This window comes from Antechinus flavipes, chromosome 5, assembly GCF_016432865.1.
Source record: "Antechinus flavipes isolate AdamAnt ecotype Samford, QLD, Australia chromosome 5, AdamAnt_v2, whole genome shotgun sequence".
NCBI classification, from domain to species: Eukaryota; Metazoa; Chordata; class Mammalia; order Dasyuromorphia; family Dasyuridae; genus Antechinus; species Antechinus flavipes.
The window spans coordinates 30,654,246-30,682,088 of NC_067402.1; the positions used below are offsets into that span (position 1 = coordinate 30,654,246).

The 27,843-nt window shown below is 36.0% G+C and overlaps 1 protein-coding gene across 4 annotated transcripts in view; it reads left to right on the forward strand.

The window, feature by feature from the left end:
* The window catches only part of ZNF385D (zinc finger protein 385D), a 1,020,336-nt gene that overhangs the window by 983,392 nt on the left and 9,101 nt on the right, over positions 1–27,843 (forward strand). For all 4 annotated transcript variants that reach the window (XM_052000991.1, XM_052000992.1, XM_052000993.1 and 1 more), the window contains one exon: positions 15,771–16,013. In XM_052000991.1, the coding sequence (XP_051856951.1) occupies positions 15,771–16,013 (243 nt within the window). The remainder of the gene's footprint in view (positions 1–15,770; positions 16,014–27,843) is intronic.

Here is a 27,843-nt window from a genome sequence, read left to right on the forward strand (position 1 = left end):
GTGTCCAGTTTTCCTACATCCCTCCCCCCCAACATTTATCATTATCTTTCCCTATCATTTAGCCAATCTAAATGGTGTGAAATAGTACCTTAGAGTTGTCTTAATTTGTATTTCTCTGATCAATAGTGATTTAGAGCATATTTTTATATGACTAGAAATGGCTTTAATTTCTTCATCTGAAAACTGTCTATTTCATTTGGCTATCATTTGGGGAATTGCTTGTATTATAAATTTGAGGCACTTCTCTATTTAGAAATTAGGCTTTTATCAGAAATGCTGGGAATAATATCTCCCCCCCCCCTTAGTTTTTAGTTTCCCTTATAATTTTAGACAGCCCTCATTATTAGGAAAGTTTCCCACCACTGGACTTAAAATTGCATCTCTTCAAATTTCAGCTCTTTTTCTTAGTTCATGTATAAATCAACCAGAACAAGTCCAATTCCCTTTCTACCTAACAGCCCTGCAGATATTTGAAAACAGCTAGTATTCTCTTCCACTTACCTTGCATCCCTATTATTTCTTCCTCATCCTTATATGGCATGAACTTGAAGTCCTCCACTGGTTTAGTTGTCTTATAAGAGACACTCTATTATAACCTATATTGAATTACTTGACTTTTCAATGAGGGGTACAGGAGGGAGAAGGGGGAGAATTTGGAACTCAGATTTTTTAAAAAATGTTAAAAATGTTTTTACATGTAACTGGGGAAAATAAAATACTAAATAAATGGGAAAAATACAAAAAAATTGGCATCAAGGACAAAATATGTTACATTCAATATAGTCTGAATTACTCTCCCTTATGGCAGATACTGTGACTTTTAATAGAGCTCAACATCCCATTGACCTTTTTCATATCACATTGTTAACTATATCTCAGCATAAACATGCATGTTGTGTCCCATTAAATGTGAGCTTGTTGAGGGACAAAGACTGTTTTGCCTTTCTTTGAATCCTCATCTCTTAGTTCAATGTCTGGCATCTAGTAAATTAATAAATGCTTGTCAATTGACTAACATTATTAACTAGCCAATTTAGTAGGCAGGTCCTTTCACTCATTTTATCAAATGGTTGAGTGCAATAATTGGAGTATTCTTCCCTATTGTCAGATGATTGCTCCACTTCCTCTTTTGGTCATATTTGCCCTTGATTAATGCAATTAGACAAATGTTTCTTAATAACCAGCACTGATTTCTATTACAATATAACTAGCCTGTTAACTGTTCCCTGTGTATGATGTTCTATAACCCATCTCTTTGTCTTTAAATTGACTGTTGCTCCTCAACTCTTGTATACAGGTTTTCTAGCTTCCTTTGATGGACAGCTCAGGTACCATTTCTTACTTGAGGCCTTTTCTGAACCTACTCTGCAATGTGCTTATTATTAGTCCACTAATTACCTTGCTATTATTAGTTATTAATGGACTACTCCACTTGAAATTACTTTAGAAAAAATTATAATTATTTTTTCTGTGCACATATTTTCCTTCCCTTGTCTTCCATACTCTCTAGTGGTAGAATGTAAGTTTTCTGAGATCAAACTGGGTGATTGACTGTTCTCCAGACTGAATATTCTATTGCCCATCTCTGTAACTTCATATAGGGTGGTCCCCAAATAGAAACTTCAGCCAATGTTTCTGATCTTACAGGAAGTGTTCACTGAGTATTCACTTTTTTCTTTAACAGTCTATTCTTCATTCTCAAAATATTTTGTGAGTACTTCTCTGCTTACATGTTGAATTCATGTGACAAGCTTATTAAGAGTAAGGCACTTTTTTTTTTTTTGGTAGTGCCAGATGTAGTAGAATAACTTGACCATAATAGGAATTTAAGAAATAAAAGTTTTACAACTCATTACATCCAGAGTAAGGGAGAAGGTCCTATTCATAGGATCTATGGAGTAAGCAGGATTGTGTAAAAAAAGCAGATTGTAACTCAGGAGAGATATGTGTTAGGACTTAAGCATTAGTTCAGATGATTGCTAATCATCCATTTCACATCATGGATGATTAAAATAGATGATAATATACTGGATTCTTATATTATCACAGTGAGTTTGGGCAGCATGTGTAGTAGTGATAGTGCTGTCAAAAGAATTTTGTTGGTACAAATATATATTGGCAAATATACTTGTATTTAGTCAATCCTTATCTTATCACAAAGTAAGGCTCATTAAGCTAGAGTCACTAAGAAATTGGTATTCTTGTAAGTATGGGGATGTGTTAGGGATTCTGTCCTGGAGATGAGTGAGATGGGAATTCTGTTCTAGCACCCTTTGCTTAAATTCAACCCTGTCATATAATATTTCTGCCCATGCTCTCTCTTGATTACAGGGCAGTCAGTGGGAGAAAGACAAAAAGAGTCCCCATAATTTTGAAGGGGAGCTTTACTACCCCCTATCCCTTTGGGAAGAAAATCTGAACCATAATAAAGTTTGTTCATTGTGGGAGAAACATTCTAAAAGATACCTGTAATTTTTATTTTTTGGGGGGAGGGAGGAAATGAGAGATTTAATGAGAAAAGCCTATTTGCCTATGGAAAGCACAATAAAAATAAAGCAGAATCATTTACCTATGAACAAATTTGGCTAGTTATTTTAATTTAGAGTACAGTAGTTATAGTGAAAAGTAATAAAATTAGCTGTGACATTTAACAGCTGTTCAAATAAGGGTCTTGTTTCATTTTATTATTTTTATTAAACTAAAACATGTGCTATTTTTTGAGGTTTGGAGTCAGATTTATAAAAGAAGCCTCTTTTAAACTTGTTTTATTTTTAACAATAATGAAGTAATTGCAACCTCATTACTTTCTAATAGGCCTTAGTTCTGTGCCCCATATCTGCTTAAGAAACTTAATTTCACACTGCGAAGAGTCATATGGCAATGTCAGTATACAACTACTTCTGAGAGGTCAGTTCCCACTAGACCATATTCTCATCTCCTGTGACTGAAAGAAAAAATCCTCACACCATGCACAGCTACAGAGATAATTGGGTAGGGAAAGGCTCAACACCAGTGTATTTTTAAACTGATTTTCATTATAAGTGATACTTTTATATCCTTATTTTTATCTATAGATACACACATAAGTTTCATCTTAAAAAACACTTTGTATTGATTTCAGTCTTGGGAAGTCTGTAGTTAGCCAATAGGAAGAGTTTGTATTTATAGATATTCAAAATCACAATAAACAAGATCTATATCTAAACAATTTATTAACTGAGTTTAAAAAAAAAAAAAAGAAAAGAAGGGAAGCTGACTGATGTCATATGCACCTTTGGAGATCTGAAATAGCCACTGGAATAAATTACTTCTGAATAGGTTGCACTGGTTGTACAAAGGTACAGCTCTAATTGCAACAGTAGTGGCTTCCACCTGTTTGCTTGGCTATCAAAAAGAAGGCATTATTCTTTTTCTTCTGTACTTTCCATGTGTCATACTCAATCCCTTGGCTTTAGAACTTTTTGGTAAATAAAAGAGGAAACAGTGGCAATTCTGGCTTGTTTTGTGTTTGCTTATTGTAATTTTTTTAATGGTGAAAACTCCATTAGAATATGTCTATATGATAGTAGAATACATGGTTAGAAAGCAAAGAAAAAGAAAAAAAAAATGTTAGCGGTTTAGTATACATGAAATCCTTTCAAAGTTTATTGTCCTATCTTCTTCTTTCTCCTCATACACACATTGAATTAACAAGTTTTGGTTTTTTTGTAATGACACAACAACTCATTGAACTCAGAAGCTTATTGATTTCAGGAAAGCTGATGATAGAACAAGGACTTGACTTCTAAATGTTCCTCCTGTTCTTATTGTTCCTAGGAGACAGGGTTTGTTTTTCATATTTTTCTCCATAGGCCTTTGTGCCTAGAGTGATCTTTTGTTCGTTTGTAGCTATTGCTGGGCTTCTTGTAGGCTATAAGGGAAAATAGATCCTGATTTCATTGGTGTATGGAATCTCACTGCAAATGTGGAGTGAGCAAGTACTCTGTAACCGAAGACATGAAAGAGTTATCTGGGCACTGAGAAGTGTTCAGTCAATAGACAGAAAGCATTTATTAAACATTTACTCGGTGACAGGCACTGGGCTAAGCACTGTAGCTACAAAGAAAAGCAAAAACACAACAGTCCTTGCCCTTATCGAGCTGACCTTCTAACTGGGGAGACAACTGTGTACATATAAGATATTGTCAAGTGGATGAGAAGTGATCTCAGAGGTAAAGATCAATCTATTGGAGAGGTTGGGGTGGGAAAAGGAGGCTGGAAAGAGCTTCCTGTTCAAGATTGTGCTTGAGATCAGTTTTGGGAGAATCCAGAAGGTAGAGATAAGGACATAGAGATAAGGACACAGAGCATTTCAAACATGGCAGACAATCAGTGAAAAAATGTAAAGATCAAAATATTGCATGCTGTGGACAGCCAAGTAGGCCAGTATTTCTAGAAAAGAAGGTAACTCCTTCAAATTTAAGAAAATGAATATATAGGCTCACTTCAAAATTATCCTCATGCCAAATAATCTATAGCAATACTATTCAAAGTATTACACTCTCATTCACCCCTATTTATGTATTTATGTATCTAAGTATATCTATCATCTATCTATCTATCTATCTATCTGTCTGTCTGTCTGTCTAAGTATTTATCTACCTGTCTGTCTAAGGATCTATCTACATATCTATCTAAGAATTTGTCTTTCTGTCTAAGTTATCTATCTACCTGTCTGCCTATTTATCTACCTACCAATCTATTTACCTATCTATATAAAATCAATTACAATCTTAACAATTAGAAAATGAATTTCTATCACAGAGATAGATTAACAGATTTGTTGTTACTATGTTTTTTTCCCTTTTCACTTGGTCCTGAGTTACATGATTTTATTGTCCACACAATTCAAATCCATCATCCATTTAAAAGTTGCCTACTTTCTACCTCATCTATAGCCAGCAGTAATTCACAGTATCATTTATCTTTACCAATCAGCTTTCATCAAAGTGATGTCGTAAAGGAATTATGCACTTAGGTAAAGCTAATACTTGCATTTGACCTTCAAGAGTATGGCCCAAGGAAGAAGAGGATTCTGTGATCTCTATTAACTGGGAGAGGAGACCCCAAAGCAAACAAGGGCCTATATCACCACTCCACGCACTAACTCTTTGTTGAGCTTTAAATTGGATTTTCTCAGGACACAGGTCTCATTAATTAAGTGGAAACTGTAACTGCAGACATTCTTTCACCCAAAGCCCCTTGAGCAAGGGAACTTTCATTCATAGATTTTTTTAAGTGTTTTTTTTTTCCCCTTTTCCTCTGCCTCTCTGAGAAGAAATCTATATTATAAGCCTGAAAAGACAGCTCCCAAATCTAGTTGCAACTAAGTTACTTAAAATAGCTTTGGAATAAATTGATTTTCTTTCCCCTCTCTTTCTTGCCATTTTTGCAATATTTATCAGAAAGTTCCAAAATTCAGACAAGACCTCACTCATATTCTCCTCCTGGTTCTTTCCCAAAGGCCTTTAACCTCCAGCTGTTCAACTGCAAGCTTCACTCAATTAATTATGATGGGGAGATACTCATCCTGTATTTTAGTTATGTTTCTTTTTGGGAAGGGACTGCTCATAAATAAAGAATACCAATTCCTTGAGAAAATTATAGCATGCAGTATAAGGAGAAGAGAGAGGGTATCCTCATATTGAACAAAATTGAGTTCAATTGTATCTCGGAAGGGCATCAAGGTCCCGTAACCTTGTTCTTTACTTTTAAGAACGGAACATGTCATTCTTATCACAAAAGGACATGTGAAATACTTTGAGTGCTGGATGCTTGTCTCAGGAGTAATATTGGTTTCAATTGTAGCTGAATTTTTTTTCCTAATCACATGTTAATCAAAGATTTAGTTGACTTCCCAGCTGAGACCAGTTAACCTAAATCAGGACTTGATTGGCAGAGTAGTTAAGGATAATATGGTAATTTTCTATTTAAGAAGATTCCTGGTGTCTTAGGTCTTTAATCACCTATTTTTTTTTTGAAAATTCCATTTATTCATTGAACTAACAAACACCAAAGGCTTACTAAGCAGCTGTTCTGTTCCTGCCTTGGGTTTAGTACAAAGACTAGCCATAAATGTTTGTGGTTTTGATTTGACTTGTTGATATAGGGAATGGTATTGGGGAAATGGAGGCAAAATGTACAGCATGTTCTACTCTCAGGAAGCTTACATTCAGGGAAAGAGAATAAAGTATAAAATAAATATAGGATAATTTGGGAGAGAGGAAGGGCATTAATAGCTGGGAGGAGGGAGAGGGAGATCTGAGAAGGTCTTATATAGATTGGGGAATTTCAAAGAAGGCTAAGAAATATTGATGAGAGAGAGAGAGAGACTTTATGCCAATCACGAGAGACTTCCTGTACAAAGGAGAAGGTAGCAAGGACGAACTGAGAGTTAATGAAGCTTCCCTTTATAAGTCATGAGAATATCATCTGGATGCAGAAAATTTTAAGTAAGTCTGAGATACAATCTTCATAAGATCAGAGTTATAGATCCCTCCCTCTAAGGAGGGAGTCTAGAGAGTGTCTCACATAACCCTTTATAGGCAAAGGAACTGAAGCTCAGAGGTAAATGACAATCCCAAGATCATTCAAGTGTCTTATCTATGATTCAAACCTATATCATATGATTCAAAACTTCACATGATTTTATAAATGTTTCCTTATTTTTAATGAAAAGTGGCATAAGAACTATACCTAACTTAGGTTAAAAAAAAAAAATCTCTGCTTGAAAGACCACATTTTCCTAGTCTTGATTTAAAACTTTGCAATGTTCAAACACAGCCAGGGCAAGATTTTTTAGTATCTCATGTCTGGTTGGAGACTATTACTTTCAGCCTGAATAGGGATTGGACCCCCAAAGTTCAAATAAATGAGCCTACTAGTGATAAGCCATGGAAATTCATCCCCTTTGTTAGCAACTTCCCATACAGTCAGGTCCCATGGTCTTGTTCCCCTTAGTGCATCCATTTCTCCTTTCTTCTAGCCAATCATTCTCTTTTTTTATTTTTGGACTAAGGAGTTCAGAAATGTACTGTTTTGGGACGTCAGTAATATGTAACTTTCTCATTGATTGGTATCATTAAATATGGAGAACTATAACGCTGTGGTGACTAGTTTAGGGTTGCACTACCAGTGAATTCAAAGCAGGATCTGAATTGAAGTCTTTGGGACTTCTATTCAAACACATCACCGTGATTTATTCTCTTCAAACTCTTTTACCGATCCATAATGTAAACTACTTTAAGAATGAGCAGCTGTTCTGCCCATCAGCAAGTACCTCTGGATGAGACTTATGTTCTTAAAGTATTAGTGAAAATGAATCAGCTATAATTTCTAACTCTTCAATACAAAGAAAAACCATAATGAGCATCTGTGGGATAAATTAATCCTATATATCTCATGAAGAAATACTTCATAGCTTAATTGGCTATTTTCCCCTTGCTATGGGGAATTAGGATCATAAATCTATTTTTGGAAAGGAATTTAGAGACCATCCAGTCCAAATTCTGTATTTTACAGATGAGGACACTGAGTCACAGAGGCATTAAGTAACATACAGGAAGTTAGTCTCAAATACAGAATAACTCTTATGTGTACAAATTTTTTTAAAGTGTTTTTTTTTTAAATTATGATAATTCTAATCACCATGGTCTTGTGAACAGAATTCCAGTTTTTGGGGTCAGAGGACCTGGATTTAAGATCATTCTCTGCCATAAACTCCCTAAGTGAAAATGAACAAGTCACTGTCTCTTCTTTCTCCCAGACAATCCTTCCAACCTTTAAATAACAGACGTTAATTTGCATCTATGTTCAAACTTTCCCCACCAGAAAATATCCTACACAAAGAATTTATAGTTCTAACTCCCCCATCTTCAAAAAAAAAAAAAAAATCCCAACAGTATTTTTAATCTTATGGAATTCTTAAGTACTTGCACTGGGGTTACATTGAAATGAGAGAAACAAATGGCCCATTGTGAATGTGGAACTTTCTTTTTCAGTCTGTAACATGTTCCATTGAGTACTAGCAAGCTGTTTCCAAGTCAAAGCCAAACAGTGACAGTTGCAATAAAGGCTCTTTGCTGCTGGCAGTTGGCATCCGAACAGCTCCAAACTGCAAACCTGCCTTATCTCTGGACCTTCTTCCACCAGCTGCACCATGACCTTCACTTCAGGCTCCCAGCCACTCTCTCCTTGGGGGTCATTATGGTACATTGTCCTGAGAGCTAAATTGGGAGACAGGCAATACTCCAAAAAATGAATCATTCTTCTGTTGTTCCACCTTTTTTTGGGTAATGCAATGGTCCCAAGATCCTGATTTGAATATCTTTACATAGACAGGGCAGCTAGATGGCACGGTGAGAGACGCAGGCCTGGAATGGCAATACCTGAGTTCCATTTTGGCCTCTGACACATATTAGCTGCATGACCCCAGACAAGTTACTTAACTCTGACCTCAGTTTCCTCATTTGTAAAAATGAACTGGAAAAGGAAATCACAAACCGTTCTGAAATCTTTGCCAAGAAATGAGATCACAAGATTCAGACGCAGCTGAAAGTGATTAAAAAATAACAACATTATAAGGGCATAGTCCACAAACTCTGTAATCATATTCATTCATATTTTTTTTCCAGAACTGCTTCTAACTTCACATCTTAAGGTTTTCCTGATAACTCTACTTTGTTCATGGCTAAAATGACTCTTTCTCAATCTGTGAATGCCTATTTCCTTTGGGACTAAAATGTTTGCATAGGTCCTAGGGTAATTTATGATTTTCACAAAAATGAATAGCTCCCAACAAATGAAATACACTTACTCACTATAAGACATTGCTAAGAAGAAAATAAAAGTAGATGATTATGCATGGTTATATGTTGTTCATTCATCTCAGCCATGTCCCATTCTTCATGATCCCCATAGTAAGTGTCTGATGAGGTTACATTTAAACCCAGGTCTTCCTGACTCCAAACCTTATATTCTATCTACTGAGGTAACTAGGGTTGGATGTACTTGCTGGCATTATTATGTCTTAACATACACCCGATTTTCTTGACGTGTGGGTGTGTATGTGTGTACTGTGATAACCTGTGGACTTATTCTCAGAATAATACTTTTAAAACCAAAACACAGTGCATATTATGAAGAAGGCTGATTATATGGAAACAGTTATCAAAATATATATTTATCAAAAGCCAATTTTTGTACTTCACATTTAGAATCCTTGTTATGAATTATGAGTTAGACAACCTATTCTGCTTATCCATTACTTTATGGGTAGACAGTGCAAGTCAATAATGAATTGGGCCCAAAATTAAATGGAAAAATTAAAGGGTTGAGATAGAGGTAGCATTTATTAAATATCTGTTATATGCACTGAGCTAAGTGCTTAACAAGTATCTCATTTCATAAAGGAGGATAAATTGTCTTTGAAAAATGGTAAAGTTTTTAAATGACCCCAACCTTCTTCCTGAAACAAAGATTCAGTGATCTTAATACTAGTCTTCTTTTAGGCTTTTAAGTAGCGTCTAATAAAGTGATGATCTGGACAGATTTATATTAGGGAAGGAAACTTAAGTACATATAATTCCATTTCTCTCATTTCCCTGATGAGGAAACTGGCTACATAAAGTTGAAATGACACATTCAAACTCTCACAGCAAACAAACATCAGAAGCAGAATTTGAACTAAGTTCCTTTGCCTCCAAAAGCAGAATTCTTTCCAAAGAATGACATTGAGCATCAAAGGGCAAACTTGCAAAAAGAGTTACAAAATAATCCGGCAATTTATTGTGACCAATTAAGTCACAGGGAATGACAAGGAATTATACACATGAAGTGACATAGGAAATGTCAGTGTCACAGAAGAGATGGAGGACTCCATTAGATGGACTAGTCACGTGATTATAATGAGGACTGGGCAGCTTAATCTATTAGTAATCTTGCAATTGGAGAGAACTTCTGGGAGGCTAGGGAGAAAAGGAACCCAAGTTGGGCAGGCTGGGATGGATTGTTCCTTACTTCTTTGAAAGAAATAGCTCTGTCACTGTCATTGTATATCCATTAGAGCATTAGAGAATTCTTAAGGACATAAATAATAAATAATAAAACTTCATCAAGGTTATTTAACTGTGACTCTGGCCAGCCAAGTAGGGAAATGTCTGAGTTTCTTTTTTTTTAAGAATGCAATTTTGTTACTTTTAAAATTCATGTCAACTAAGTATTATCAAAGGGAAGCCACCCTTTAATAAATAGGGAGGCAATATGGCATAATAGGTAAAAAGTTGACCTCTGAGTCTGGAAAAATTGAGTTCAAGTCACAGCTTTCAATTATAAAACACTTCACGACCTCCTGGCCTATCTTTCTAATCTCATCGTAAATTCTTTTCCACACTCAAATTCTAAGCAAATATTGTTTCTCACTATTCTTTATGCATTGTATACCAGTTCGTGGATTCATCCCCCATGCCTCTTCAGCTCAAAATTGTGTGCTCTCACTCTCTGTCTCTGTCTCCATCTCTCTTTGTGTCTCTGTGCCTTTGTGTCTGTATCTGTCTCTCTCTCTCTCTCTCTCTTTGTCTCTCCCTCTCATTTTCTCTCACATTCTCACTTTTTCTCTTCTATTTCTTTCTCTTTTTCTATCTTTCCCTCTTTCTCTCTTCTCTCTTTTACTCTCACATTATTTTTCTTTTTTCTGTCTCTCTATCCCTCTCTCTTTCACATTCTTTCTTTTTCTTCTCTCTCTCTCTCTCCCCCCTCTTCCTGCTCCTCTTTTCTCTCACCTCTCCCCTTTTTCCTCTCCTCTCTCTCCTCTCCCCTCTCCTCTCTCCTTTCCTCTCTCTTCACTCTTCTCTTCTCTCTCCTCTCACCTCTCTCCTCTCTCTTCTTTTTTCTCTCCTCTTATCTCTCTCCTCTCTCCTCTCACCTCTCACTTCTCACCTCTCACCTCCCTTTCATCAAGGATTACCTTCTTTCATCCCTCTTAATGGCCAAAGTTTTAATGTCTTCACTCCCTAACTGCCTTGTATTTCATTACTCACTAATATTCGTCTATTTGTTATTCTATTCTGTCCATGTTTATCTATACAATTGCTTTCTCTCCCATTAGAATGTAAGCACCTTAAAACTTAAGTACTGTTTTATTCTTAAAATCTGCTGTACCCAGCACATTGCCTGGCACAAAGTAGATATTTATTAAATGCCTGATGGGCACACACTGTGTCATGCTGGGCCAGTTATTTTACTTTTTATGCCTAGGAATTATCTAAGATTATATTTTGCAGACAAGATGCAGATGAGCATTGGAAGAAGTCACTATCACAATTCCACTCCCACCCCATTGCAAGAATTATTTATAAATGCCAAAACAAATAACTAAAAAAAGTTGCATCATATGCAATGGTGTGTCCTTGAAAACAATTGGTTCCCTTTAAAAAGGGAAATATTGCCCTTAATTTCTTTCCACTATCTAGAAATAACATTGCCAGAACCAAGAAAATTCAACCTCAACCCTGTGGTTTAAATGATCACAAATTCTAATTCTGTGAACCTTAATTAACGAGATTCTATTACATAATCAAAATTAGACACAAATAAGAAAATAGAGGATATTTTTTCTAATTTCCTTGGCACTTCAAACATTGCATTTATGAAACATGGCACAGTTCTATCTGTGAGAAGCTTAGTGGTCAGAAATATGATAGAAGGTAAAGTAGAGGAATTTAAGCTTTTGGATATTAAGCCCTTTAAGCTCATTGCCTACATGGAGCTTGCCGTAAGAAATGCTGATGCTTTGCTAAGCTGTAAGCATAGTGATTCAGGTGTCTCTAATCTAACATAGCTTTTGGTGTAAACGTACAATATCCTATAAGATTGGGAAAGATACAGACTTAGCTGTCACTGGAAACACAAGATAGGTGTGTTTTGTTTATTCTGAACCATGTTAAGGTCTTTCGTTGTTTAAAAAAAAAAAAAAAAGAAAGAAAGAAAGAAAGAAAAGAAAGATTTTCTGAGCTCACAATAACTTATGCCATATGGAGTTTATGGTTCAAGACATAAATACTCAAAGCTCAGAGGAGAGGCTGCCAGGAGCAGACCTATGTCAAAGATAAAATGACTGCGGCAGATATCACGGGAGAGACTGCTCAGAGCAATGAAGATGATCTAGCAACACTTTCTCTTGATTTCTTAGCCTGGAGTCCCTTTCAGTGTAATACCTGCATTAAAAATGATCATCTTCACAAACCTGCCTGTGGGATAGTTGGTCACTTCCAGTCACTTGATTGTAAAATATCACATACCAGTAATGGAATCTCTGTAAAAGTCTAAGATATTCTGGGTGACCTTGGAAGAAAGTCTAGATTTCAAGAGCTATTTGCCTTTCTCAGGGGGTTTATTTTCTAGAAAGAATGGATACCTTTTTGTTCCAAACTTTTCACCTAAAATGTAACACTTTGTAGGCATATGTTTCTAGTTGGCTGGATGTGGGATGGGGATTGATGGTTCGATTTATTGTACATCAGTCACTTAATTCAATGTCATCTTTAAATGCCAAATATGGTGGCTTCAAGTGAAATTTGATGGTTTTTTACAGGATGTTCACATTAATATTTACATTTTAGGTTTAGTATTTTTCATAATAATTAGAGAAAAGGGGACATTTCCAGAAAATACAGTTTAAAAGTTTCACAAAGAAAAACACTAAAAGGGGAAAGAGAGAGAAAAGGAAGTATGGACTTCAAATTTGGAGCAACTTCAGATGTTGATTCTTCTGCCTCCCACTTATGTGTCACTTAGCCTCTCTCTGTGCCTCACTTTCCATATCGGTAAAATGAGAGGACTCTTTTCTCCTTCAGATTTATGACCCATATATTTCAGGGCTTTACCATTCTTAAAGAACTGGGCTGCAATTTCATTGACATAGGGAACTCCACTTTTTTCCAGATTGCAATTTAAAGATTTAGTGAATTGCCCATTTTGGTGAAAGCTGTAGTTGATCACTTCTGTGCAATTTCCTAAGAAAACTATATCTAGTAACATTAAAGTCTGGATAAATAGACTTTTATTTTGATGTTGATTATATGGTTCTTACCTCTATTTGTTGTTCATTTGTTTTGGTCTTCTTCAATGATTTGTGATCCAATTTGAAGATTTTATTTATTTTTATTTTTTTGGCAAAGATACTAGAGAGATCTGCCCTGCCTTCTCCAGCTCATTTTACAGATGAGGAAACTGAGGCAAACAGGGTTAAATGATTTTGCCTAGGGTCACATAGCTACCTGAGGCCAGATATGAACTCAGGAAGTTGAATCTTCCTAACTCCAGGCCCCGTACTTTATCAATGTGCCACCTAACTACCTTCCCTCTCTCCATATATTTTCAACTAGAAAAATACTGCCTAGGGGTGGGTATTTTTATGGTTTTATATATGTGACTCTTCATAGATGCAGATTTCAGTAGCAACCACAATATTTTTCTGTAGCTTCTCCTGCTTTCCTTACCTCCATCTCCACCCCCAAAAAATATTAACGTGTAATCAATGTGGCAATAAGCCTGGATAAAAGTAAGTAGGCTTAGTGTTCACGGGATAGTTCTATCACAGTAGTCCTACTATTGGACCGGTAATTGAAGCTTTGCCAGTTTTATAGAAGCTGTCCAACAAGGTGCTCTCCTGGCAAAGCCTTGAGAAGCCAGGATCATATCTTTCATAATGAGACTTGGAAGAAAGAAGAGTTTTTTTTTTTTTTTTCCCTTAATTCACTTGTGAACAATCAGGAGACTTTCAGACAAAGAAAAACATGTCAAGATTATTCAACAAGTACCATCCTTTTAATCTTGGTGAATGGACACACATGATTTGGGAGAAGTAATAAGCAAAGTAACCCATCCTTCTTGCTGCAACCCCTAGAGAAAATGGTGGTACATTGGTAAAACCCTTCTTCGCAATTTTCAACTTTGGATTATTAGCATGAAGGAAGGAAAGCTTCTGTCCCGATAAAAATGACTTTACAAATGGAGTGGTTCCTTTTATTTTCACCAAGCATTAAAGCAGATGTTTTGATGAAAGGTGGCTCTTGGAAGCCATGCGAAAGAAAATTGCTCTAGAACCAGGGACGTCATTCAGTGGAGGGAGCCAATAAGGCTGAGCAGGTCATGACTGGGAAGTTATGACTTATATATTTCTGAAGTTAATGGTCTCTATGCCTGCCTTCATTTCTTATAAATGCTACATCCCCAGATAAAGAGAGCTAGAAATCTTGTGGCAGAATTTTACCTGACCAAATGTAAAACATTCTCTGTCTTTCTGTGTCTATGGCTGTGTCTGTCTCTGACTCTCTGTCTGTGTGTCTGTCTGTCTCTCTTTTTTGTCTCTTTTTGTCTCTCTGTTTCTCTGTCTCTCTCTCTCCCCCCACCCCACTCCCCTTTCACACACAAACAAATACACATATACATTTGCAATGTATATATCAAATAGTATAATATATGAAGTTAGCTATTTGGATATATGTATGAAACAATTTGCATAAAATAGAAGATGGAGATCTGCCTTAGAACTGGTAATATTTGAGTTCAAATCCTGCTTCTGACATATGGACTCCGTGACTCTGGGCAAGTCACTTACATGTTCCAGACCTAAGGAGACACTTTAAGATCTTATATTGTAGAGGAAATGCCAATCTGCATAGGCAGAGGGAGTTCCTTGTTCATGAGCTTTTTATATAAATAAAATATATCTGGTTCAAAAATATACAAAAAATTCATAGATGGAAATGTATAACATTAGTGATAGTGAACATTTGTAAATTACCTAGTACATGCAGGCACTGTGCTGAGAGCTTTACAAACTTTATCTCTTGATCTTCACAATAACTCTGGAAAGTAGATGTTATCATTGATCCCATTTTACAGATGAGGAAAATGAGGCAGACAGCAGGTAAGGGAGCCATCAAGTTCAGAGAAATAGTAAGCATCTGAACCTGGATTTGGACTCAGATTTTCTTGAACCCAGGTCTAGTGCTCTATGTCTTATAACATGTAGATATATAGAGAGATACCTATAGACAATATGTTTATATAACAGAAAATTGATATTGCATAGATACCTCTTTTCTTCCACAAATACTTAATAGTTTTAGAACTGCTTATTTACATAATGGGATATTACATCTATCTCCCATTATTGCCTGCATATACCTGGAAAGGAACCAGAATCTGTTTCTTAATTTAAAAAACAAAACAAAAATAAAAAATAAAAAATAAAGTTATGATATTAGAGGAAGGCAGGAGGGAAGGGCAGAGAGAAGTAAGAACAAAATAATCTTTTAAAAAATAAGGTAGATGAGTCAAGAATAAGGCAAGCCTTTATTTTCTTATTGTATTCCTCTTCTTTTTTTTCTTGTGTTTGTGTCAACACGTCAAAAGTACTTGTCAAGAGCATTATTTTTAACCATGATACAAATTCCAGGAAAAAAATCAAACGTATAGATTCATATGGAGAATCTATTATGGTTGCTACCCCCACACCATGCACATGTGTATGTGAATGTAAGCATGTGCTTGTCCGTGTGTGTGTGTGTGTGTTTGTGTGTGTGTGTGCATCCATCTATTTCCCTCCCCCAATTCCCAATGATCATCTGTTTTTTTATATTGTATTATAGAGTTGTAGGACAGTATCTCCAGACAAAGCTAGAAAGCACTAATTCTCCCCCCTTTGATTTTGGTTATTTTAACTGCAGAGAGTACCGCAGGGACACCAGCAATATCAACAACAACAACCACCATGGAAATTCGAAAGAGCAGCATTATGACAACAGAGATCACCTCAAAAGTGGAAAAGACCCCCACCATTGCCACCCCCGGCAACAACAGCACATGTCCTTCTGCGGAGACTGAGGAAGAGAAGGCCAAACGGCTCCTGTATTGTTCGCTATGCAAGGTTGCTGTCAACTCGGCCTCCCAGCTGGAGGCACATAACAGCGGTGAGATGTGGCAATTTCTGTTCTGTCTCAACAGCTCTGCAATTATCTTTCTCAGAATAGATTAGGTCCTTTGGTGGCAGGGGACAGAAAGGTGGCAGAAAACTGGCAATTACAGAGGATTGATTAACCATTAAAGAATAAAAATGACAAGAGGGATGGTACATATGCAAAGGATGCTGGTGCTTTGCTATATTGTTGTTGTTATTGCTGTTGCATTGTTTTTGTTTTTTGCATCAAATTCAACTTTCGGAGGTGGTGCATCATAAAAAGTTAGCTTTATGTCCGGCACCAACCTGAAAGTGTTCTTAAAGGCGTCTTTCTCATAACAAAACCTCCTGTTTTGGGGAAAACTAACCCTGCTTCTTCCTGAAATGTTGGCTATTTATCTTAGGCTGAGTCTATATGGCTTAGAAGAATTATTTTAAAAGCTCATCTATATTAATTTAGTTGTTTTATTTTCTGGAGAATTGATGAGTTATCTTTGAATGTTAAGGAAACTTTCAACCTTGTATCTTAAGACAATCTACAATCAGTGTGTCTTAATATATAGATAAGGATAGAAAAATCATGCTTTAGAATTGTCTCTCCCTTTTCCAGTCCCTCAAAACAAAATTATAGTGTAGGTTATGCAAAAAGAAATCATGTTAAATTAATTCATACTGCTATGTGGTCGACTGATAGTTTCCTCAACATCTCCCACAATCATAGAATCCAGATCAGGAGTCTGGAGAGAGCACAGAGGCCTTTTAACTCAACCCTGTCATTTTTAGCAGATGAGAAGACAGAGACAAATGAGGTTATTTACCAAAGATCACATAGATAGCCAGCCTGAGCATTGAGATTTTCACCCATATTCCCCAACTCTAGAACTACCAATTTTTCCATCGGAAGGCACCACAAAAATGAGTCTTGGTTCATCCAAATGAATCTCTAGTCAGGGCAGTGTGACATGCAAAGGAACAAATGTAGGCAGTATGGTGGAATATACTTTTTTTCAGCATGATGATGATTACCTGAGAGGAACCAGGAATACAGTGCTTGTTGTCATGGTTCAATTATTTCAGTTTACCCAACTTTTGTGACCCTATTTGGAATTTTCTTGGCAGAGAAATTGGAGTGATTTGCCTCTTCTCCAGCTCATATTATATAAATGAGGAAACTGAGGCAAGCAGGGTTAAGTGACTTGCCCAGGATTATACAGCTAGGACATGTTTGAATACAGATTTGAACTCAGGAAGATGAGTCTTTCAGGCTACAGAACTGGCGTTCTATGCACTGCACAACTTAGCTACCTCATATAGTAGACAATGCCCCAGTATAACGCTATGTGTTTTGAATATGGAATCGTCAGATCTGGATTTCAATCATTGTTCTTCTATATATCTAACAAGTCACTTCCCATCTCCTGATCTTAACTTCTTTATCTTTATAATGAAAGAATTAGACAAAATGGCTTCTATCTCTGAATCAAAGATCCCATAGTCTAATGTGATATTTTACTTCCATATCATTCCATCATGGTCATTTAGAACTGCCCCACATTGTGATCTTGAGCAAATTTCTCATCTCTTTTGGCTATAGTTTTCCCATGGCAGATTAGGTGACCTTTGAGTTTCCCCTAAATCTCAATCCATTATTCTGTATTTCTTCCTAATATTTTTCCCTATCCTATTCTAAAATAATCATGCAGCATTTTGCCTTAAATTGTGAGACGAAATCTTCCCAGGCAGCACATTTTCTGCATTATCATATAAAGGCTGGGATTTGTTGGCCATAATTACAACGAGAAAAGGATCCTCGATGATACTGGTATAAACCCAAGATTTAATAGAACAACTTTTTGCTGAAAGAAAGGTGCCAAGCCCATCGGCATATACCAGCTATTGACTTTGAAAATCTAACACAGTTAATTGCCCAGGGAGACCAATTCTTTTAGCCCTTATCTGCTTTCTACATGTGAAGTTCTATTAGAATTCACTGAGAGTTCATGGGTTCAGGAGCAGAGATGCACAGAGAAAATTTGGCCCTGAGTCAAAATCTATACTCTACAGATGCATGGTATACATTCTTGTTGCACTAAAGAAACTGGAAGATAAAAAAAAATGGAATTTCAATTATTTTTCAAGAAGACTGAACCATTCACTACTCCAACATGATAACATTAATTTTAGGGAGAAGATCAATTCACCCAGCCATATTCTGAGCAGATAAATAAATTGTGTTCTTTGGACCTGAAGTTAATTTCTAAAGGAAATAGGAATCAATCTCCAATTTTCCTCTGCAAAATGTGATTCAGAAACAAATAAGAAAAGCCAGTTGCTTTGGCTCTGGCTTTTAAGATTGAGGGAGCTTAAGATGGGAACTGAATTTGGCTTAGGGGACTCTGGGTGAGGAAACTACTGTTAATGGAGTTCAGCAATTCCCCAGTAACTTAAAGGCTTAGAGTTATGATTTGAATCCTGACAAGTTAAGTTGGGCATATAGACAATAGAGACAGGAGGTGAAGTCAGATTTTCCTGACTCTAAGGATACTACTCCATCAATTCCTCAAGCTGTTCTGGTTGAGAAAGGAGGATGTTTCAGAGTTGTTCTTGAAGATATATTACTGACTTTGTTTCTTTATCCTAAAAAGAGAGATCAATTCACGAATGAACAAGCATTTGTTAAGTACCCACTATGTACCATGCATTACACTAAGCATTAGGAATACACGCTAAAAATTGAGACTGTTCCTGCCCGCAAACAGCTTATACTCAACAGGGATGATAATATATCCTTGAATTTCTTCCACAGGTTTTCAGGAATGATGAAAGCCGTTTTTCATATTATAGCTAAAACAATAGCAATGTATCAGGTCTACTTCCTTCCTTCTCATGGATTCTATATGTTTTATTAATATTTCTTTTGTTGCCATTCATTTCAAACTGAAAGGAGACCTCATTAATTTGGGCTGCAAGAAATTGTTCTCTGGCATAAACGTGGGCAAAATCTTGACTGAAATAGCTTTAGCATCTTATCTGTGAAGAAAGCTTTGCTAAGCAAATTAATGGAATAAGTAACAAGTCTAGAGAACTGCAAAGAACAGAGAATAAACAGTTTTCAAGTGTTTAAGGAAACCTTCTGTTTATTTGTCAATAGATATAGTCCATAAGACCCAAATTCAAATCATGCCTTATAGATCAACAATGTGACCCTGGACATGTCATTCGATCTTTCTGTCTCAGTTTCTTCATTTAGTTAAATAAAAATAATAAAAGCACCTAGTCCTAGAGTTGTTGTAAGACTCAAATATGATAATAATGCTTTGTAAATATTAAAGTGCTATGAAAATAATAGCTATTATATGCTAAATATAAACCATTTTTATGTTTTCTTTAAAGGAATGTTTTTTCTCCCTTCCCCTTTCCCCAAAAAGTATGTTTTCCCCCACACCTGGAAGACATTTCCTGCTTTTTTTTTAATGGCTGAAATTCTTTTCTATTTCCAAGCTTTCTTTCCCTCAACAATAAAACTTATTGAAATTTCCCCGAGAGTGACCTTTCCCTCTTTGATTTCTGCTGGACCTCTCCTTTGTCCCATACCATTCCACTTCGTATCATAACTTATCTATCCACATATGATCCCTTCTATTGGATTATAAATTTCTTGAGATCAGGGTCTATCATTTTTCATCAGTGCACAGAGTACTCAGTCTATCTCAAGGAACATAGTAGATACTTCATAAATACGAACTGACTATTGCTTAATAAATATTTGTTGAAGTTTAAGATTCATGTTATTATGGATGCAGGCAATTCCCAGAAGTGTACTTAACCAGCTAATAAATATCCATTAGATGTCTGCATTGTGCCAGGCACTGTTCTACAGGACACAAGGCTAGGCAAAATATTACCTGTCTTCAAGGAGCTTGCATTCTGTGAGCAACAAAATAATCTCAATATCTATAAACACATATAGGACACATTTCAAAGTCAAAGCATTTAACCTTTGTCAGAAAGGAATTATAAGCTGAGGAGACTGGGAAAGCCTGTTTGCAAAGGTCGGCATTTAAAATGAATCTTGAAAGAAGCTAGGGTTTTTAAGAGGCATCATGAAGGAGAGAAAATATCCCAGACATGGGAGATAAATATGGATGGACACCAGGAGGAGAGATGTCATGCAGTGCAGGGGAAAGATAGCACCCATATTGCAGGAATATGTCAAATGGAATCATTCTACCATACAATAATAGAGATGGAGTAGTGTCTCCTTCTTGGTGACAATAGACCAAGTAGGTAGGAGGGTGTCCCTCCCACTTCTAATAGTCAGCTCCTGACTTTCCAAATTACTTTTCCCCCTTTACTTTGTGTAACATATATTTTCTTTCCCCTTCAGAATGTAAGCTTCTTGACACAGGAACTGTCTTTCCTTTTACTTGTATTTATATTTCCAGTGTTTAGCACAATTATAATATAAATATTTATTTTTTAATCTAATATATAACCTAATCTTCCCCTCCCATTGGTTGTTTTAGCATTTTGTTTTAGGAGGCATTCTGAAATACTAGTTTGTCATAAATACTTTAACATCTCCCTTTCTACATTAATTCCAATATTGCTATTGTAATAGTAAATAAATTATAAATAGTGTAATAAGTGCATTATTAATATTGAAATTATACTATAATAAATAATAGTTTATTCACCACACAATTCACATTTATAAAGCATTTAAAGATTTGCAAAGCAATCTCCTCCTCTCAAGTTAGGTAGTTAAAGTGTTATTATCATCTTCTTCCTAGAGATGAGAATATAAAAGCATAGCTGATTTTAAGTAATTTGTCCACACTCACAATCAAGAGCCTCCCTGCCTCTTGTGGAGCACAATGGTCAGAGTTCCAAGTTGTGAGGCAAAAAATTATCTGTTACCTCTAGAGTTAAATGATAACTTCCCTTCCTTCACTTCTTAGGCAATATTGATAAGAACTACTCTAATTCTAGGACATTAGTATTGGGTCCTAGCTATTGAACAGAAGATGTTTTAGCCCAATATTTGAATTCTGGCTTTGCTATTTCACACCAGTGATTAATTTATTTGTCCTAGATCCCCCATTTATTAAATGACAGCATTGGACTAGAGGTTCTTGAAGGTTCTCTCTTAGCACACATAGTAGATAGAATATTGCTGGCCCTGAGAAAAGAAATTGTGAGTTCGGATACAACCTTGGACACTTATCAGCTGTTTAACCCTGAGAAAGCCATTTGACCTCTTTTTTCCTCAATGTCCTCATCTACCATCCAAAAGTGCTATGAGAATAAAATGAGCTAATATTTGTAAAGTATTTGGAAACCTTAAAGCACTAATGGTAGTTATCATTATTGTAATTATCATTGCTGTTGTTGTTTTACTTTGTTTGGTATAGTGATTAGCATACAGCTTGAAAGGCAGATAGATATGGATTCTGATTTGATTACCCATACCAAGTCTCTGAATATCTCAAGTAAATTCTCTTTTTTTTTTCCTGAGACAATTGGAGTTAAGTGACTTGCCCAGGGTCACCCAGATAGGAAATGTTAAGTGTCTGAGGACAGATTTGAACTTAGATACTCCTGACTTCAGGGCTGGTGCTCTATCCACTGTGCCACCTCACTGCCCCTCAAGTAAATTCTTGGACTTAAGAGATTCAGTTTGATGAACATTTATTAAGGGCCAATGATATAAGCCCTGTGACTGCAAAAGCAAAATTGAAAAAAAATTAATAAAGGAGTTTACAAATCTATTCAATCTATTGAAATCCTTTCAATATTTACTCATGTTTTCTAAGTAATAGATAGATTTTGATCAGCAGCAGCAAAAGGATTTCCCATGCTTGGATTTCCCCAATGCTGCCGACATCCCACGTCTTTCATTATTCTTTGTGTGTGACTTCTACCTTTTTTTTCCCCCACTGAGACAAAACAGCATCTGTCCCTGTGTCCTGTACATAGAGCAAGAATAAAGACATTTTTTCTAAAGGATAAAGCAGAGAAAAATGGAAGCTCATAAGTAGATCGAGGCTAGGCAGTAGAAAAGGCTAGAACCTCTCAGCCCAAGCACAGAGTGACACTGTCCAGCCGTGGTCTATCTTTTTGCCTGTATCCTTGGCAGAGATTCAGCAACCGTTGCCACCCTGATTGATGACGTTCCAGAATGTCAGGGAAATCACTTTTGTACAATGTTTAGGTGGAAAATATCTTTGGACTATTTTCCCCCACTGAAGTGTGGGTTTTAAACTCCCTGACAGTAGATGGGATGGAAAGGAAGGCAGTGGAGATCAGTAACTTCAGTAAACTCCCCTTTGTCTTCCCCCAGCTTTTGAGAAACACTAATGCCTTAGTGTGTCCTTGGAATCTGCCCATGTGCTCCCTTTTAGAGATAATCGGTTTGGGGAATTAGATATCAGAGTGATTTGGAGTCAGTTAACTTCATCGAGAATCACTCTCTGCACTCCCAGTCTGAACACAGATGAGTTATGGCACATTATTTCTTTAACTCGGTGTTTGTGTTTCTGTCATGTTGTGATAGATGGGGTCATCTCGGTGCACTTTCAGAGACAGAGTGTGTTTTCTTCTTGAGGTCATAGTAATGCTTTGTGCCTCCTCCTCTTTCCCTTGGCTAGTGAGAGAGGAAATTAGTATTTAGACAGAGATGTTGACAGAAAACCTAGAAACTCATCCGACATAGGGAGGTCTGCCTGACTCCCAGGCCAGCAGTATATACATTATGTCTCCTTGTTGTCCCCAAATGGGAAAGTGAGAAAGGATGCTATATTCAGGCATTTAAATCAGAGTTGTAGTAGGGGTGTCCATCCAGGGAAACGAGCAGACTCATGGAGGCTGAGGTGATGTCATGCTTTGAATGAGTAAAACTCTAATGACCAAAGAGAGTTGAGGAAATAATGAAAAGGGAAAGTTGAACGTCATCATCATTGTCACTAACAGTTATATAAAAACTACTTTGTGCCAGGCACTGTACTAATTCACTTTGTAATTATTATCTCATTCAATGGGAGCTAAATATAGTGTAGCATTATTGCTATTGCAGTAAATTTTATAATGAAGGAAACTGAGACCAAGGTTAAATAATGTAGCTAGTGTCACACAGCTAGTACTTAATTGTCTGAGGCTGAATGAACTGAGACTCAGTGATAGATCCACTATACCAAGCCCGTTCTGCACTCTTAACAAGTAGCTCAACTCAAAGGAAGTTGATCTGGTTCACAGCGTCGAGGACCAAATTATGACCTTTAGAGCTTAAATCAGTCCTTGATTTCTCCTTGTAGTTGGGCTAACAGTGTGTCTATATTATAGACATTGTGGTTTGGATGTTTGGAAATTGAAGAATATGTTCTATTAAAATATTGGTTTTAAAAGTTTTCAATTTCCCTGATCAAGCCACTAAAGCCATTAACTCACTATGCAACTAAACTACAGTACTGTTTTTTTAATGTATTAAATGAGTGAGGAGATGTACTTGAAGACCTCTGGGGTCCATAATCCCAATCATCTATACATGCTACTTGATTGTTTCCCTATGTTGCTCTTTTAGAGATTTATTTTTCTAATGTCCACTCTTCCCTAAATAACCAACCAGCAACAGCACATTAGATATAATCTTCGCGTGCTCAACTCTTCCTGATGAACTGGCCAATAAGAACAAATAGACTCTTTCCATCCTCAGCTCATTTCAGCTACTGCTCTCCATTGCCAGATACTCACTTCTTTTATCTTTTAGCCTTATTTCTGGGACTGCAATCTTCTGGATACTTAAAAAGGCATCGGATTAATCTCTGGAGCACCAAAATTAGATTGTTTATGAGGAACAAATGACATGGGCTGAAAATGGTTTAAGATTTCAGAGAACAAGAGGTCAATGGTCAGTGAATCTTCATGGGTGAGATAAGTTTTTAGTTGGGGCTTGATTAATGCTTATTATACCCATTGAGTATACAAACCGAGGAGAATTTTGCTTTCTCAGAACACATGGTATGAATCCAACACCATATATTGAATAAGACCTTTCCAATGTGCTATTTATAGAAAAAAGCACTTTTCCTGATCGTTTATTTAAAGTTAAGTAGGCTGAACTTGTACTAAATAAGCAATTAGAATAGATGGTTGGGGAATGGTAGGAGTTTTCTAAGGGCTTATTTGAATACATTAAAACATCAGTTAGTCAGTACTCAAGTACCTTGAACCATTGGGAAATAGGCTTTTTTCTCCCTTTAAAAAGTCAGAAATAGAAATTTTAAAAAATCAAGGAGACTCAAGGTCACCCCAAACCTCCAAGTTTCCATCTTTAGAAAATGTCTAATGGAAAACAAAAGGCAAAAGCTTTAGAGACTAGCTGTATAAATCTTCATGTGTAAAACCTAGCCAGAATGAGGCATAAAGCTGGGTATTTAAGACCTTCTTAGAGAGCCTGTGGGAACAAAGATTTGAATATGACTCCTTTGCCAATGGAAAAATGAAAAACCAAATAGAATGAAACCAGAGAAGAAGCCCTTATCATAACATGATCTCAAGGGAATTTCAGAAAAAAAAAAATTGCAGAAAAGTATCATTCAAAGTGAGTTCAACTTGAAGCACATAATCCAAGGAAATATAATCCCTCAACTCTCCAGGGTTGCCAAAAAGATAAGTTCCCTAGTTTTGCTTTGTTTTCTTTTAAGGGGAGGGGAGTAGCCTAATGAGGTCGCATAGATCTAGATGGCTAGTTTATCTTATTGTCATTGGCTCTAGAGAAAATGGCACTTCTGCAACTGTATTTCTGCAACTCTCAGCATAAATGCCAATACTTTCTCACTTAATCAGAAAATCCTATTTTTTTAAACATGCCGAGTTTTGCTGTATAATTATTATTAAGGTTCAAATTTCTCATGGTGCTTGTATAAATATGGTTTGGTAGCAGCCTTTTTTTCATGATGAGGCAAAGGTAATCTCCTTTTTTTTCCCATAGCCAATCCCTTCAGAATGATTCATTATATTTCCAATGTAAAAATGAGGCAGAATATAAGGAATTAATTAATTTTGATGTTATTTTATTCCTATAGAATGCAAGTAAGTTCTTTAAATGTGAGGACCATTACTTTTTGTTTGCTTGTTTTCAGAGTCCCTGAGCCTAATATAAGTGCCTTTCAAAATTATTGACAATTTATACCTCTTCTATGGATGAATATTGAAGGCAAATTGGGCTCATAGAAATGAAAATAATAAAAGAATTCTCCTAGGTCATGGCTCAAAAATGTCTTTATCATTCCTAAAAGGGAAAATGAAATGGCTGTCCCTGTCTATGATTTCTATCCTGGGAAGGAGGAAAAAAAATATATATATATATAGATAATTAAGCTACTTAAAGACTATTAACCAAGGGCTGATGGTATTAGAATTGTTTCCTATTTAATATGGTTGTTCCAAAGCAGAGGTTAACTGAGCTTTTCTTTGTTAGAATTGGTTCCTGCAAATTAGCATAAATGGAAAATATGCTAATTTCCTACTGACATATAGCATTCATTTTATACATTTACTTTCAAACATAAATTTTCATTTATATCATGCTTAATTTTGACTCCACAGCACAATTGTTACTTTAGAAATTATAACACCATCATAATCATACATTTATAAAGCCTTTGAAAGTTTGCAAAGTGATTTACAAAGACTATTCATTTTACCTTCATAAGAACCCTTGAAGTTAGTAATGGTATTATTCCCATTTTATAGATGAGGAAACAGAAGCAAACAAAGTCTAATATGCCCAGGGTTACACATGAAGTATCTGAGACAAGATTTTTAACTCACATCTTTTTGAATCCATATTCAATTCTCCCCTTGCTGTCTCTTATAAAATAAGACTATCAGGTTTACAAAAGACAGTCAGAAATAATAGCTAACACATTGCATGAGAGTTAGGATTCTGAAAAAGATCTTAGTAAGCTGGGATAGTCAACTTAATGTAAGAAAATGAATTATATTGAGGATAATGTCAAATCTTATATTTGGATGTCAAAAATCACCTTCACAAGTACAAGATGGAGAAGAAATCAGTAGTTTGCCTGAAAATAAATTCTTAGGAGGGGAAGAGATAACAGTGTTGCTATAAATAAGAAATGTAATGCAGTCAGGATGCACGGAGAGAGTTAATGTTCAGAACAAGGTGGATAATCGCTCCACTGTATCCTGCTTTAATATGACCACATCTAGGGGATGATGGTTGGTACTAGGAATCCTAATTTAGTTGCAATAATCAATATCCAGAGAAAAAGTAATAGGATATGAAAAAGAGCTCCAGATCATAGCACATGATCAATGGCAGAATAGAAGATGGTGAGAAAGCCGTCTTCAAGACTGTTATGTGAGAGAAGAATTTGATTTGTTCTGCTTGGCACCAGAGGCCAAAATAAAGAGCAAAGGGCAGAGCTGCAGAGAGAGAGATTAGATTTGATGCAAGGAAAATGCAACAACTTCCTAGTAATTAAATCTTTCTTAAGTGGAATGAATGAATGTATGTCTAGAGGAAGTAGTGAGTTCCCCAGTCAAATTCAATTCAAAGAGCATTTAGTGAAAGTCTGCCCTGTTCAAAGTTTTGTGATAAAATCTATTGGGATCATTTGGGTAGCCACTCATGTATATTGTTGTGGGTATTTATTTTCGTATGTGAATTCGACTGACCGCCACCTAGGTTCATTTCTACTCTGAGTCTGAGATTCAAGGACAGCTCTGATTTCAACAGGGCATCCTTGTGACATACACATATACATACATACATGTATATATATGTACATATATTCATACATGCCGAGAGGGATCTAGAGATACATAGACTGGTAGAAATAGATATACATACATAAAACATATTTTTATCTAGCTATCTTTTTTAAAAGGGAAAGCTCTCTAATTTCATTGGTCGGCAAGTTTCCAGTAAGGAAAGTCTCTTTATCAGTGCAAATTGGAATGTCTTTTGTAATGTATATAGCCTTTAAGAGCTGCCTGAAGCACTGAGAAATTAAGTGACTGGGCCAGGATCACACAGTCAATGTGAGTCAATGGTGAGACTCAAAATTAGGGTCTTCTGACTCTGAAGTCAGTCCATATCCACTAAGCCATACTACTTCTTTAGAGTTAAATTTAAGACAAAATTATAAGGTCTATTATAATTGCAGCCTATAAAATGTACATCTATATTTAATGAGAGAAAAAATTCATTCAGAACTACTTTTGTTTTTGGTACATATTGTGTGCTGATAGATTGCTGCCTTAGTGAAACATTTGCACATTGTCGTAAGCCAAAGCCTGAAGTTAAGACTGCTATGTAGCCACAGGTTTTTGAATAACCCATCAAAAGTAATGATACTGTACTGTGCAGGATAGGACACTAGAAAAAAAGATAAATTTAAAAGAAAGGTCAAAATAAAGTCAAATCTAAGAAGAGGTTGTTTCTCTCAGTATGGAATTCAACTTTAGGTAGATATGCTAGTTGAAGGACAGTGGCTGATACACTGAATAGTTGCCAGAATGTGATAAGGTAAATTGACATATTGAATCAGTGTTAAGAGTCAGTTGGATCCATGATTTCTTATTGCTGTGATTCTGTCCTTCTTACAAAATTGGAACTCATTCTCCTAACTGCTGGGAACCGCTCTCTGATTTTTTTGTCCATTTCCTCCCAAAAATCATCCACAGAACATTTCTCCTAGAATACCTAATATTTCCCAAGAGAAAGGAAAAAAAAGTTTATTAGTTAAAAAATAAGACATTTGTGAAAAAAAAATCAGGAAAAATATGTCTGTCATCTAATTGTATGAAATTGCCAT